Source organism: Ranitomeya variabilis, chromosome 4 (assembly GCF_051348905.1).
Source record: "Ranitomeya variabilis isolate aRanVar5 chromosome 4, aRanVar5.hap1, whole genome shotgun sequence".
Lineage (NCBI taxonomy): Eukaryota > Metazoa > Chordata > Amphibia > Anura > Dendrobatidae > Ranitomeya > Ranitomeya variabilis.
In genome coordinates, this window is record NC_135235.1 from 996903 (window position 1) to 1010271 (window position 13369).

General features: G+C 48.5%; 1 protein-coding gene across 3 annotated transcripts in view; it reads right to left on the reverse strand.

The window, feature by feature from the left end:
- Positions 1–13369, reverse strand: part of INPP5F (inositol polyphosphate-5-phosphatase F) — a 227765-nt gene that overhangs the window by 208852 nt on the left and 5544 nt on the right. For all 3 annotated transcript variants that reach the window (XM_077257866.1, XM_077257865.1, XM_077257868.1), the window contains exon 2: positions 9451–9531. In XM_077257866.1, coding sequence (XP_077113981.1) covers positions 9451–9531 — 81 coding nt within the window. The remainder of the gene's footprint in view (positions 1–9450; positions 9532–13369) is intronic.

Consider the following 13369-nt stretch of genomic DNA (forward strand, 5'->3'; position numbering starts at 1 on the left):
CCCTTCAGTGAACACCGTAAAAAAAAAAAAAAAAAACGAGGCAAAAAACAACGCTTTATTCTCATGCCGCCAATCAAAAAGTGGAATAACACGCGATCAAAAAGACGGATATAAATAACCATGGTACCGCTGAAAACGTCATCTTGTCCCGCAAAAAACGAGCCGCTATACACCATCATCAGCGAAAAAATAAAAAAGTTATAGTCCTCAGAATAAAGCGATGCCAAAATAATTATTTTTTCTATAAAATAGCTTTTATCGTATAAAAGCGCCAAAACATAAAAAAATGATGTAAATGAGATATCGCTGTAATCGTACTGACCCGAAGAATAAAACTGCTTTATCAATTTTACCAAAGGCGGAACGGTATAAACGCCTCCCCCAAAAGAAATTAATGAATAGCTGGTTTTTGGTCATTCTGCCTCACAAAAATCGGAATAAAAAGCGATCAAAAAAATCTCCCGTGCCCGAACATGTTACCAATAAAAACGTCAACTCGTCCCGCAAAAAACAAGACCTCACATGACTCTGTGGACTCAAATATGGAAAAATTATAGCTCTCAAAATGTGGTAACGCAAAAAATATTTTTTGCAATAAAAAGCGTGTTTCAGTGTGTGACGGCTGCCAATCATAAAAATCCGCTAAATAACCCGCTATAAAAGTAAATCAAACCCCCCTTCATCACCCACTTAGGCTACGTTGACATTTGCGTTGTGCGCCGCAGCGTCGGCGATGCAACGCACAACGCAGGAACAACGCATGCACAACGCATGCACAACGCTGCGTTTTGCGACGCATGCGTCCTTTTTTTGCTTTATTTTGGACGCACAAAGAATGCAACTTGCTGCGTCCTCTGCGCCATGACGCGTGCGCCGCAGTGACGCATGCGTCGCAAAACGCAAGTGCAACGCATGTCCATGCGCCCCCATGTTAAATATAGGGGTGCATGACGCATGCGGCGACGCTGCGGTGCCCGACGCTGCAGCGCAGAACGCTAATGTGAACGTAGCCTTAGTTAGGGAAAAATTAAAAAAATTTAAAAAATGTATTTATTTCCATTTTCCCATTAGGGTTAGGGCTAGGGTTAGGGTTAGGGCTACATTTAGGGTTGGGGCTAAAGTTAGGGTTAGGGTTTGGATTACATTTACGGTTGGGAATAGGGTTGGGATTAGGGTTAGGGGTGTGTCAGGGTTAGAGGAGTGGTTAGGGTTACCGTTGGGATTAGGGTTAGGGGTGTGTGTGGATTAGGGTTTCAGTTATAATTGGGGGGTTTCCACTGTTTAGGCACATCAGGGGCTCTCCAAACGTGACATGGCGTCCCATTTCAATTCCAGCCAATTCTGCGTTGAAAAAGTAAAACAGTGCTCCTTCCCTTCCAAGCTCTCCCGTGGGCCCAAACAAGGGTTTACCCCAACATATGGGGTATCAGCGTACTCGGAACACATTGGATAACAACTTTTGGGGTCCAATTTCTCCTGTTACCGTTGGGAAAATACAAAACTGGGGCTAAAAAATAATTTTTGTGGAAAAAAAAAATATTTTTTATTTGCATGGCTCTGCGTTATAAACTGTAGTGAAACACTTGGGGGTTCAAAGCTCTCACAACACATCTAGATGAGTTCCTTAGGGGGTCTACTTTCCAAAATGGTGTCACTTGTGGGGGGTTTCTACTGTTTAGGTACATTAGGGGCTCTGCAAACGCAATGTGACGCCTGCAGACCATTCCATCTAAGTCTGCATTCCAAATGGCGCTCCTTCCCTTCCGAGCTCTCCCATGTGCCCAAACGGTGGTTCCCCCCCACATATGGGGTATCAGCGTACTCAAGACAAATTGGACAACAACTTTTGGGGTCCAATTTCTCCTGTTACCATTGGGAAAATACAAAACTGGGGGCTAAAAAATAATTTTGGGGGGAAATTTTTTATTTTTTTATTTTCACGGCTCTGCGTTATAAACTGTAGTGAAACACTTGGGGGTTCAAAGTTCTCACAACACAACTAGATAAGTTCCTTGGGGGGTCTAGTTTCCAATATTGGGTCACTTGTGGGGGGTTTCTACTGTTTAGGTACATTAGGGGCTCTGCAAACGCAATGTGATGCCTGCAGACCAATCCATCTAAGTCTGCATTGCAAATGATGCTCCTTCCCTTTCGAGCTCTGCCATGCGCTCAAACGGTGGTTCCCCCCCAGATATCAGGTATCAGCGTACTCAGGACAAATTGGACAACAATATATAGGGTCTAATTTCTCCTGTTACCCTTGGAAAAATACAAAACTGGGGGCTAAAAAATAATTTTTGTGGAAAAAAAAATATTTTTTATTTGCACGGCTCTGCGTTATAAACTGTAGTGAAACACTTAGGGGTTCAAATCTCTCACAACACATCTAGATGAGTTCCTTAGGGGGTCTACTTTCCAAAATGGTGTCACTTGTGGGTTTTTTTACTGTTTAGGTACATTAGGGGCTCTGCAAACGCAATGTGACGCCTGCAGACCATTCCATCTAAGTCTGCATTCCAAATGGCGCTCCATCCCTTCCGAGCCCTCCCATGCGCCCAAATGGTGGTTCCCCCCCACATATGGGGTATCAGCGTACTCAGGACAAATTGGACAACAACTTTTGGGGTCCAATTTCTCCTGTTACCCTCGGGAAAATACAAAAAACTGGGGGCTAAAATATAATTTTTGTGGGAAAAAATTTTTGTTTTATTTTTACGGCTCTGCATTATAAACTTCTGTGAAGCACTTGGTGGGTCAAAGTGCTCACCACACCTCTAGATACGTTCCTTAGGGGTTCTACTTTCCAAAATGGTGTCACTTGTGGAGGGTTTCAATGTTTAGGCACATCAGTGGCTCTCCAAACGCAACATGGCGTCCCATCTCAATTCCAGTCAATTTTGCATTGAAAAGTCAAATGGCGCTCCTTCGCTTCCGAGCTCTGTCATGCGCCCAAACAGTGGTTTACCCCCACATATGGGGTATCGGCGTACTCAGGACAAATTGTATAACATCTTTTGGGGTCCATTTTCTCCTGTTACCCTTGGCAAAATAAAACAAATTGGAGCTGAAGTAAATTTTGTGTGAAAAAAAGTTAAATGTTCATTTTTATTTAAACATTCCAAAAATTCCTGTGAAACACCTGAAGGGTTAATAAACTTTTTGAATGTGGTTTTGAGCACCTTGAGGGGTGCAGTTTTTAGAATGGTGTCACACTTGGGTATTTTCTATCATATAGACCCCTCAAAATGACTTAAAATGAGATGTGGTCCCTAAAAAAAAATGGTGTTGTAAAAATGAGAAATTGCTGGTCAACTTTTAACCCTTATAACTCCTTAACAAAAAAAATTTTGGTTCCAAAATGATGCTGATGTAAAGTAGACATGTGGGAAATGTTACTTATTAAGTATTTTGTGTGACATATCACTGTGATTTAATTGCATAAAAATTCAAATTTGGAAAATTGCGAAATTTTCAAAATTTTCACCAAATTTCCATTTTTTTCACAAATAAATGCAGGTAATATCAAAGAAATTTTACCACTATCATGAAGTACAATATGTCACGAGAAAACAATGTCAGAATCACCAGGATCCGTTGAAGCGTTCCAGAGTTATAACCTCATAAAGGGACAGTGGTCAGAATTGTAAAAATTGGCCCGGTCCATAACGTGCAAACCACCCTTGGGGGTGAAGGGGTTAAAGAAGACAATAGAAATGGGTCCGGAGGGACTCGGGAAAATTTTAATTTTAAGCCAGAGGTTATGAGACTATTTGCCCAAACGTTTGAAGTTATTTCTCGGCATTGTTTTGAGGAGGACAATCTGCATCCCACAGGTAGATCTGCTCTAACGGGGTTTGTCTTCAGTTTTAAAAGGGCGCTTCCCAAAGAATGCCCCTCTCTGTTTGGTGTCTCTAGTGGCCCAGCGATCTTGGTTTTTAAAATCCTTCTTTTTATTAAAAACGAGCTTCCGGAACGCTCTACTGTAGGACGGAAAGTAATTATTACACAGGTCAACCAAAAAAATTTTTTTTTCTGGTGTCCAAAATATTTTAATGAATTTGGGGTATTTTTGGGGTGCTGATTCTGAATATGTCATCAGTTTTGCCAGATTGGCTCAAGTTTTTGAGATTTTTGGTATCTTATTTATAGCACTTGTTGGTAAATGTGACGCATCATCTCATTAATTTCTTTGGATTAGTACTTGAACTGAGCAGTTCTCAATATAGTTTTGTGTTAATTAGTGTTCTAAAAGTTTGTTCATAGCTTGATTTTTGCACTAACTTTATGTTGTTGTCTGTTTTCCAGTGAAAAGCATGAACTCATCAAGAAGAAGTTGTCTTAACGATCCAGACTCATTCTGTTACATTTGTGGTGAATACACACTGCCAAAACATAGAAGAAACATAACAGACTTCGTAAAAAAAGTGTATTTTGCCTATTTTGGGGTTATGCTTGGGGACCAAGACAAGTTTTGGGCACCACACATAGTGTGCAAAGCATGTATCGAATTATTACGAAAATGGAGCAAAGGACAAAGAAAAAGCTTCAAATTTGGTGTTCCAATGGTGTGGAGAGAGCCAAAAAATCATCATGATGACTGTTATTTCTGTGCAGTGCAAGTGCAAGGATTCAATAAGCATAAGAAACGAAAATGGGAGTAACATGGAATCTGCAAGAAGGCCTGTCCCTCATTGTGAAGATGTGCCTGTACCTGTGTTTACCATAAATAACAGTCATCATGATGATTTTTTGGCTCTCTCCACACCATTGGAACACCAAATTTGAAGCTTTTTCTTTGTCCTTTGCTCCATTTTCGTAATAATTCGATACATGCTTTGCACACTGTGTGGTGCCCAAAACTTGTCTTGGTCCCCAAGCATAACCCCAAAATAGGCAAAATACACTTTTTTTACGAAGTCTGTTATGTTTCTTCTATGTTTTGGCAGTGTGTATTCACCACAAATGTAACAGAATGAGTCTGGATCGTTAAGACAACTTCTTCTTGATGAGTTCATGCTTTTCACTGGAAAACAGACAACAACATAAAGTTAGTGCAAAAATCAAGCTATGAACAAACTTTTAGAACACTAATTAACACAAAACTATATTGAGAACTGCTCAGTTCAAGTACTAATCCAAAGAAATTAATGAGATGATGCGTCGCATTTACCAACAAGTGCTATAAATAAGATACCAAAAATCTCAAAAACTTGAGCCAATCTGGCAAAACTGATGACATATTCAGAATCAGCACCCCAAAAATACCCTAAATTCGATTAAATATCTTTGGCACCAAAAATGCTGTTGACCAGTGTTATTAGGGAAGCCCTTCTTTCTTTCTCCCGCTTTGGTTAGGATCTCGTCCAATTTAGTACCAAACAGGTACTCACCCTGACATGGGAGGCCACATAATTTAGATTTTGTCTGGGGATCTCCTTTCCAGCCCTTAAGCCACAGGGCCCTACGTGCTGCATTCGTCAGTCCTGCTGACTTGGCTGCCAAAGGTATGGAGTCAGCAGATGAGTCCGCCAGAAGGCTGTAGCACCTCTAATCAAGGGTATAGAGGATATCAACTTGTCTCTAGAGAGACCGCTTTTTAGCCCTTCCTCCAAGTCATTTAACCAGACTAACATGGACCTAGCAGTGCATGTAGCCGGTCTAAAAGCTCCTGTACAAGACTCCCATGCTCTTTTTAAGAGAGAGTCGGCTTTACGGTCCAGTGGGTCTTGCAATGAACCCGAATCCTCCACAGGCAGCAAGGATTTTTTGGATGTGGATGCCACTGCTGCATCTACTTTCGGGGCTTTTGACCATGTTGAGAACTCTTCATCATTGAAGGGATAACGCCTTTTTGAAGATGGTGGTAATCCCCTTTGCCCCTGGCTTTCCCATTCCTTTTTGACTAAATTTTTCACTGCTGCTATTACCGGAAAGGAGGGTCTTTTCCTTTCTGATAGACCAGCAAACATTCTGTCTTGCTGTGTTCTAGGGATCTTAGAATCCTCGATGCCCATGGTGTTACAAACGGACTTCACAAGGTTATCAATACTATCCGTGGGAAAGCATGTATCTTGTTCCTCATCCGAGGAGTTTCTATTATCCATTTCAGAAGACTGGTCAGATATAGGGGAAACGTATCCCCTTTTTTCTTTAGTATGCGTCACTCTGTCTGAACTACGCAGGGCTCGTAATTCCTCCCTAATCATGTCTCTAATGTCTTCTGATTTTACTGAGGCTTCTTCCCGTAAAGTAGAATCAATGCACGGATTACAACGCCTCTTTTTGTGACTATCCGGAAGGGGCTGGAGACATAACGCACACTGTCTTTCGTTTTTTCAGTTCTTTTTGCCTAGGGTGTATAGGAGAGGGAACAATAATCAGCTTACTAGGGTAGATGCACACTCACCCCAGTGAAGCTATCTGCCAAGGTACCAGCTGACGAGGAGGAGATTGAGGCACAGGCTGAGGAGTAGCTCGGTCCGACTTGCTCTTCTTAGAAGATCCGCTCTGTTTAGAGCGACTGCTGCTGGCATGGCTGCGTGGAGTAGTTGCGGTGACTTCCACAGAAGACATCGCAGGTCCATATTGGACGCCGGAGTATCAGCGCCGGCGTCCTTTTCACATGGGGGCCACCATCTTCTTCCTATTGAACCCGGAAGTGCTAATCACCTCCGGGTCGTGGCCATACTCTATGCGCCTGCGCGGCCACCGGTACCAGCGCAGGCGCCGTCTACCTCCTCCCTCACCCCGGAAGCTTTCAGCTGTCACTTCCGGGGGAGAATGCACTGGAGCTCCACGCTGCCTGTGCGCCTGCCGAGGACGGAGCGGCGACACTCACCCCCGGTGCTTGCTCCCGCAGAACCTCGGGTGGATTCCTGTGAGCCAGACGTCTCCTCCGTCCTGGGCCTCACGGAGTTCTGCCAGCAGAGGGGGGAAGCTGAACCAGGACCCCCGACGCTGCTTCCAGCTCTGGAGCCCTTGCCGTCCTCAAGGTAAACTGCGCAAGCGGCATCCAGGCTGGGCATCCTCTTCTCTCCGTGGATTCCCGTAGGAACAGGAAACCAACTGTGGGAGCGAGGGGGACCGCCCCTTTAATCTCTCCGTAGGGTTTCCTGTTCCTAGGGGCGGATCCCCTCTCACAGTGGGTGCGGTCGTGGCGAAGAGAAAAACCGTAATAAGGAGGTAGGGGGGTGTAATAAGGATATGACGGGGGAGAGCTGTAATAAGGAGATGACAGGGGGGATAGCTGTAATAAGGAGATGACAGGGGGGAGAGCTGTAATAAGGATATGACGGGGGAGAGCTGTAATAAGGAGATGACAGGGGGGATAGCTGTAATAAGGAGATGACAGGGGGGAGAGCTGTAATAAGGATATGACGGGGGAGAGCTGTAATAAGGAGATGACAGGGGGGAGAGCTGTAATAAGGAGATGACAGGGGGAGAGCTGTAATAAGGAGATGACAGGGGGGAGAGCTGTAATAAGGAGATGACAGGGGGGAGAGCTGTAATAAGGATATGACGGGGGAGAGCTGTAATAAGGAGATGACGGGGGAGAGCTGTAATAAGGAGATGACAGGGGGGAGAGCTGTAATAAGGATATGACAGGGGGGAGAGCTGTAATAAGGAGATGACAGGGGGGGAGAGCTGTAATAAGGAGATGACAGGGGGGAGAGCTGTAATAAGGAGATGACAGGGGGGAGAGCTGTAATAAGGAGATGACAGGGGGGAGAGCTGTAATAAGGAGATGACAGGGGGGAGAGCTGTAATAAGGAGATGACAGGGGGGAGAGCTGTAATAAGGAGATGACAGGGGGGAGAGCTGTAATAAGGAGATGACAGGGGGGAGAGCTGTAATAAGGAGATGACAGGGGGGAGAGCTGTAATAAGGAGATGACAGGGGGGAGAGCTGTAATAAGGAGATGACAGGGGGGAGAGCTGTAATAAGGAGATGACAGGGGGGAGAGCTGTAATAAGGAGATGACAGGGGGGAGAGCTGTAATAAGGAGATGACAGGGGGGAGAGCTGTAATAAGGAGATGACAGGGGGGAGAGCTGTAATAAGGAGATGACAGGGGGGAGAGCTGTAATAAGGAGATGACAGGGGGGGAGAGCTGTAATAAGGAGATGACAGGGGGGGGGAGAGCTGTAATAAGGAGATGACAGGGGGGGGGGAGAGCTGTAATAAGGAGATGACAGGGGGGAGAGCTGTAATAAGGAGATGACAGGGGGGGAGAGCTGTAATAAGGAGATGACAGGGGGGGAGAGCTGTAATAAGGAGATGACAGGGGGGGAGAGCTGTAATAAGGAGATGACAGGGGGGAGAGCTGTAATAAGGAGATGACAGGGGGGAGAGCTGTAATAAGGAGATGACAGGGGGGAGAGCTGTAATAAAGAGATGACAGGGGGGAGAGCTGTAATAAGGAGATGACAGGGGGGGAGAGCTGTAATAAGGAGATGACAGGGGGGAGAGCTGTAATAAGGAGATGACAGGGGGGAGAGCTGTAATAAGGAGATGACAGGGGGGAGAGCTGTAATAAGGATATGACGGGGGAGAGCTGTAATAAGGAGATGACAGGGGGGAGAGCTGTAATAAGGAGATGACAGGGGGGAGAGCTGTAATAAGGATATGACGGGGGGGGAGCTGTAATAAGGAGATGACAGGGGGGAGAGCTGTAATAAGGAGATGACAGGGGGGAGAGCTGTAATAAGGAGATGACAGGGGGGAGAGCTGTAATAAGGAGATGACAGGGGGGAGCTCTAATAAGGAGATGTGGGGGGGTGTAATAAGGAGATGTAGGGGGTGTAATAATTAGATGACAGAGGGAAGAGCTGTAAAAAGGAGATGACGGGGGAGGGGGGGAAGAGCTGTAATAAGGAGATGTGGGGGGGTGTAATAAGGAGATGTAGGGGGTGTAATAATTAGATGACAGAGGGAAGAGCTGTAATAAGGAGATGACAGGGGGGGGGGGGAGAGCTGTAATAAGGAGATGACGGGGAGGAAGCTGTAATAAGGAGATGACAGGGGGGGGAGCTGTAATAAGGAGATGACAGGGGGGGGAGCTGTAATAAGGAGATGACAGGGGGGGGGGAGAGCTGTAATAAGGAGATGACGGGGAGGAAGCTGTAATAAGGAGATGACAGGGGGGGGGAGCTGTAATAAGGAGATGACAGGGGGGGAGAGCTGTAATAAGGAGATAGTGGGAGGGCTTTACAGATGAGCAGTGGTGCTGGAGAAGTCTTCAGAGAAGGTTAGGAGACCCCATTCAGACACAGAAATGACTTGTGTCACCCTCAATATTAGATTTGCTCTCAGTCATCTGAAAGGCTCATCCAGGCCCAGGCATTTCACCGCACAGAAGACATTTCAGCCATTATGACCTTGTGCCGTGAGTCACAGGAGCCCATCCCGAACCTTAGGGCTGTTACTCCTGCGTATGTGGATGTGCTCTTACCTGTGTGCAGCTGAACCTTCCCGATTATTCCTTCCACCAGTCCTAAGCAGATTGGATTCCAGGCTAGAAGAAGGTCAGTGGCTGCAACAAAAAAAAACAAAAAAAAGAAGGCATCTATCAAGGAGCAGACAGCACATATAGAGGTCCTCACAGAGTCATGGAAGCCACCGACATCACTGAGGCCAAAGAACAAATAAACTAATAAGATTTCACTGTTAAGCGAAGGGTTAATATCTCATCGAAAAGAAAACTCAATCTCTGACCACAGCAATGACCAGATACTGCAAGTGTTTGGCTGCAGGGGTTACATGTCCCAGAGTCAGGATGTCGTTCTCACCCCTTCACCCACAAGAAAAGAACGTTCCCAAATGTCACCCTGCATATCCCGGGTCAATCAATCCTCAGGGTGCGAAGCCTCACTGATGAGCAGTTCCCGGCTCCGGCTCATCTTCTACATATGCGACTTACAAATGCCACAAAGTGGGCTCTTGTGTACCATCTACCGTGTGTGCGTGGATTTCTTTGTGCTGTGGTGTGGGTGGTCCCATGTACTGTGGCATTTGGGGACCCATTTGGCGTGTTCCCATGTGGTATGTGTGCAGTCCCATGTGGTGTGATGTTGGTGTTGTGGGTGACCGCTCCCGTGTGGTCTGTTCCCATGTGGTGTGTGTGTATTCTTATGTGGTATGGTACGTCTGGGTGTGTTCCCATTTGGTGTGTGTTCCCATGTGGTGTGGCGTGTGTGCGTTCCCATGTGGTGAGGCGTGTGTGTGCGTTCCCATGTGGTGAGGCGTGTGTGTGTGTGCGTTCCCATGTGGCGTGTGTGTGTGCGCGTTCCCATGTGGCGTGGCGTGTGTGTGCGCTCCCATGCGGCGTGGCGTGTGTGTGTGCGTTCCCATGTGGCGTGGCATGTGTGTGTGCGTTCCCATGTGGCGTGGCATGTGTGTGTGCGTTCCCATGTGGCGTGGCGTGTGTGTGCGTTCCCATGTGGCGTGGCGTGTGTGTGCGCGTTCCCATGTGGCGTGGCGTGTGTGCGCGTTCCCATGTGGCGTGGCGTGTGTGTGCGTTCCCATGTGGCGTGTGTGTGCGTTCCCATGTGGTGTGGCGTGTGCGTTCCCATGTGGCATGTGTGTGCGTTCCCATGTGGCGTGTGTGTGCGTTCCCATGTGGCGTGTGTGTGCGTTCCCATGTGGAGTGTGTGTGCGTTCCCATGTGGCGTGGTCGGTGTGTTTGTGTTCCCATGTAGTGTGGCATGTGTGCGTTCTCGTGTGGTGTGGCGTGTGTGTGCGTTCCCATGTGGTGTGGCGTGTGTGTGCGTTCCCATGTTGTGTGGTGTGTTCCCACGTGGTGTGTGTGTGTGTGTGTGTGTGTGTGTGCGTTCCCATGTGGTGTGTGTGCGTTCTCATGTGGCGTGTGTGTGCGTTCCCATGTGATATGTGTGTGCGTCCTCATGTGGAGTGGTCGATGTGTTTGTGTTCCCATGTAGTGTGCACGTTCCCTTGTGGTGTTGCGTGTGCGTTCTCGTGTGGTGTGGCGTGTGTGCGTTCCCATGTGGTGTGGCGTGTGTTCCCATGTGGTGTGTGTGCGATCTCATGTGGCGTGTGTGCGTTCCCATGTGATGTGCGTTCTCATGTGGAGTGGTCGATGTGTTTGTGTTCCCATGTAGTGTGGCGTGTGTGCGTTCTCGTGTGGTGTGGCGTGTGTGCGCGTTCCCGTGTGGTGTGGCGTGTATTCCCACGTGGTGTGTGTGTGCGTGCGTTCCCAAGTGGTGTGTGTGCGTTCTCCTGTGGCATGTGTGTGCGTTCCCATGTGATGTGGTCGATGTGTTTGTGTTCCCATGTAGTGTGCGCGTTCCCATGTGGTGTGGCGTGTTCCCACGTGGTGTGTGTGTGCGTTCCCATGTGATGTGTGTGCGTTCTCATGTGGAGTGGTCGATGTGTTTGTGTTCCCATGTAGTGTGCGCGTTCCCATGTGGTGTGGTGTGTGCGAGTTCTCGTGTGGTGTGGCGTGTGTGTGCGTTCCAGTGTGGCGTGTGTTCCCACGTGGTGTGTGTGTGCGTGCGTTCCCATGTGGTGTGTGTGCGTTCTCATGTGGAGTGGTCGATGTGTTTGTGTTCCCATGCAGTGTGCGCGTTCTCATGTGGAGTGGTCGATGTGTTTGTGTTCCCATGTAGTGTGCGCGTTCCCATGTGGTGTGGCGTGTGTGCGTTCTCGTGTGGTGTGGCGTGTGTGTACGTTCCCATGTGGTGTGGCGTGTGTTCCCACGTGGCGTGTGTGTGCGTGCGTTCCCATGTGGTGTGTGTGGCGTGTGTGTGCGTTCTCATGTGGCGTGTGTGTGCGTTCCCATGTGATGTGTGTGTGCGTTCTCATGTGGAGTGGTCGATGTGTTTGTGTTCCCATGTAGTGTGCGCGTTCCCATGTGGTGTGGCGTGTGTGCGCGTTCCGGTGTGGCGTGTGTTCCCACGTGGTGTGTGCGCGTTCCCATGTGGCGTGGCGTGGCGTGTGTGTGCGTTCCCATGTGGCGTGTGTGTGCGTTCCCATGTGGCGTGGCGTGTGCGTTCCCATGTGGCGTGGCGTGTGCGTTCCCATGTGGCATGTGTGTGCGTTCCCATGTGGCGTGTGTGTGCGTTCCCATGTGGCATGTGTGTGCGTTCCCATGTGGCGTGTGTGTGCGTTCCCATGTGGCATGTGTGTGCGTTCCCATGTGGCGTGTGTGTGCGTTCCCATGTGGCGTGTGTGTGCGTTCCCATGTGGCGTGTGTGTGCGTTCCCATGTGGCGTGTGTGTGCGTTCCCATGTGGCGTGGTCGGTGTGTTTGTGTTCCCATGTAGTGTGGCATGTGTGCGTTCTCGTGTGGTGTGGCGTGTGTGTGTGCATTCCCATGTGGTGTGGCGTGTGTGTGCGTTCCCATGTGGTGTGGCGTGTGTGTGCGTTCCCATGTGGTGTGGTGTGTTCCCACGTGGTGTGTGTGTGTGCGTTCCCATGTGATGTGTGTGCGCGTTCTCATGTGGAGTGGTCGATGTGTTTGTGTTCCCATGTAGTGTGCGCGTTCCCATGTGGTGTGGCGTGTGTGCGCGTTCCGGTGTGGCGTGTGTTCCCACGTGGTGTGTGTGTGCGTGCGTTCCCATGTGGTGTGTGTGCGTTCCCATGTGGCGTGTGTGTGCGTTCCCATGCAGTGTGCGCGTTCCCGTGAGGTGTGGCATGTGTGCGCGTTCTCGTGTGGTGTGGCGTGTGTGCGCGTTCTCGTGTGGTGTGGCGTGTGTGCGCGTTCTCGTGTGGTGTGGCGTGTGTGCGCGTGCTCGTGTGGTGTGGCGTGTGTGCGCGTGCTCGTGTGGTGTGGCGTGTGTGCGCGTGCTCGTGTGGTGTGGCGTGTGTGCGCGTGCTCGTGTGGTGTGGTGCATGTGTGCACCAATGCAGTGCGCGTGTGCACCAATGCAGTGCGCATGGTCCTGTGTGTGTGTGCGTTCCTATGTGGTGTGGTGTGGTGCATGTGTTTGTGATCTCATGTAGTGTGCATGTTCCCATGTGGTGTGAGAGTGTGTGTGTGCTCCTATGTGGTGTGGTGCGTCTGTGCATTTCCGTGTGGTGTGTTCCCACATGGTGTGGTGTGCATGTATTCCCATGCAGTGTGTGTTCCCGTGTGTGGTGTTCCCATGCAGTGTTTGTTCCTGTGTGGTGTTTGTGTGTGTTCCCATGTGGTGTGGTGTGTGTGTTCACATTCACTGTGTGTTCCCGTGTGTTCCCATGCAGGGTGTGTGTGCGCCGATGGTGTGTTTTCCAATGTGGCGTGGGCGTTCCCATGTGATGTGTGCCACACTGTGTTCCCGTGTGGTTTGTGTTCCAGTGGAGTGTACATTCTTGTGTTTTGTAGTGGGTGTGCATTTCCTTGTGCTGTGGTGTTTATGATCCTGTGTGCATGTG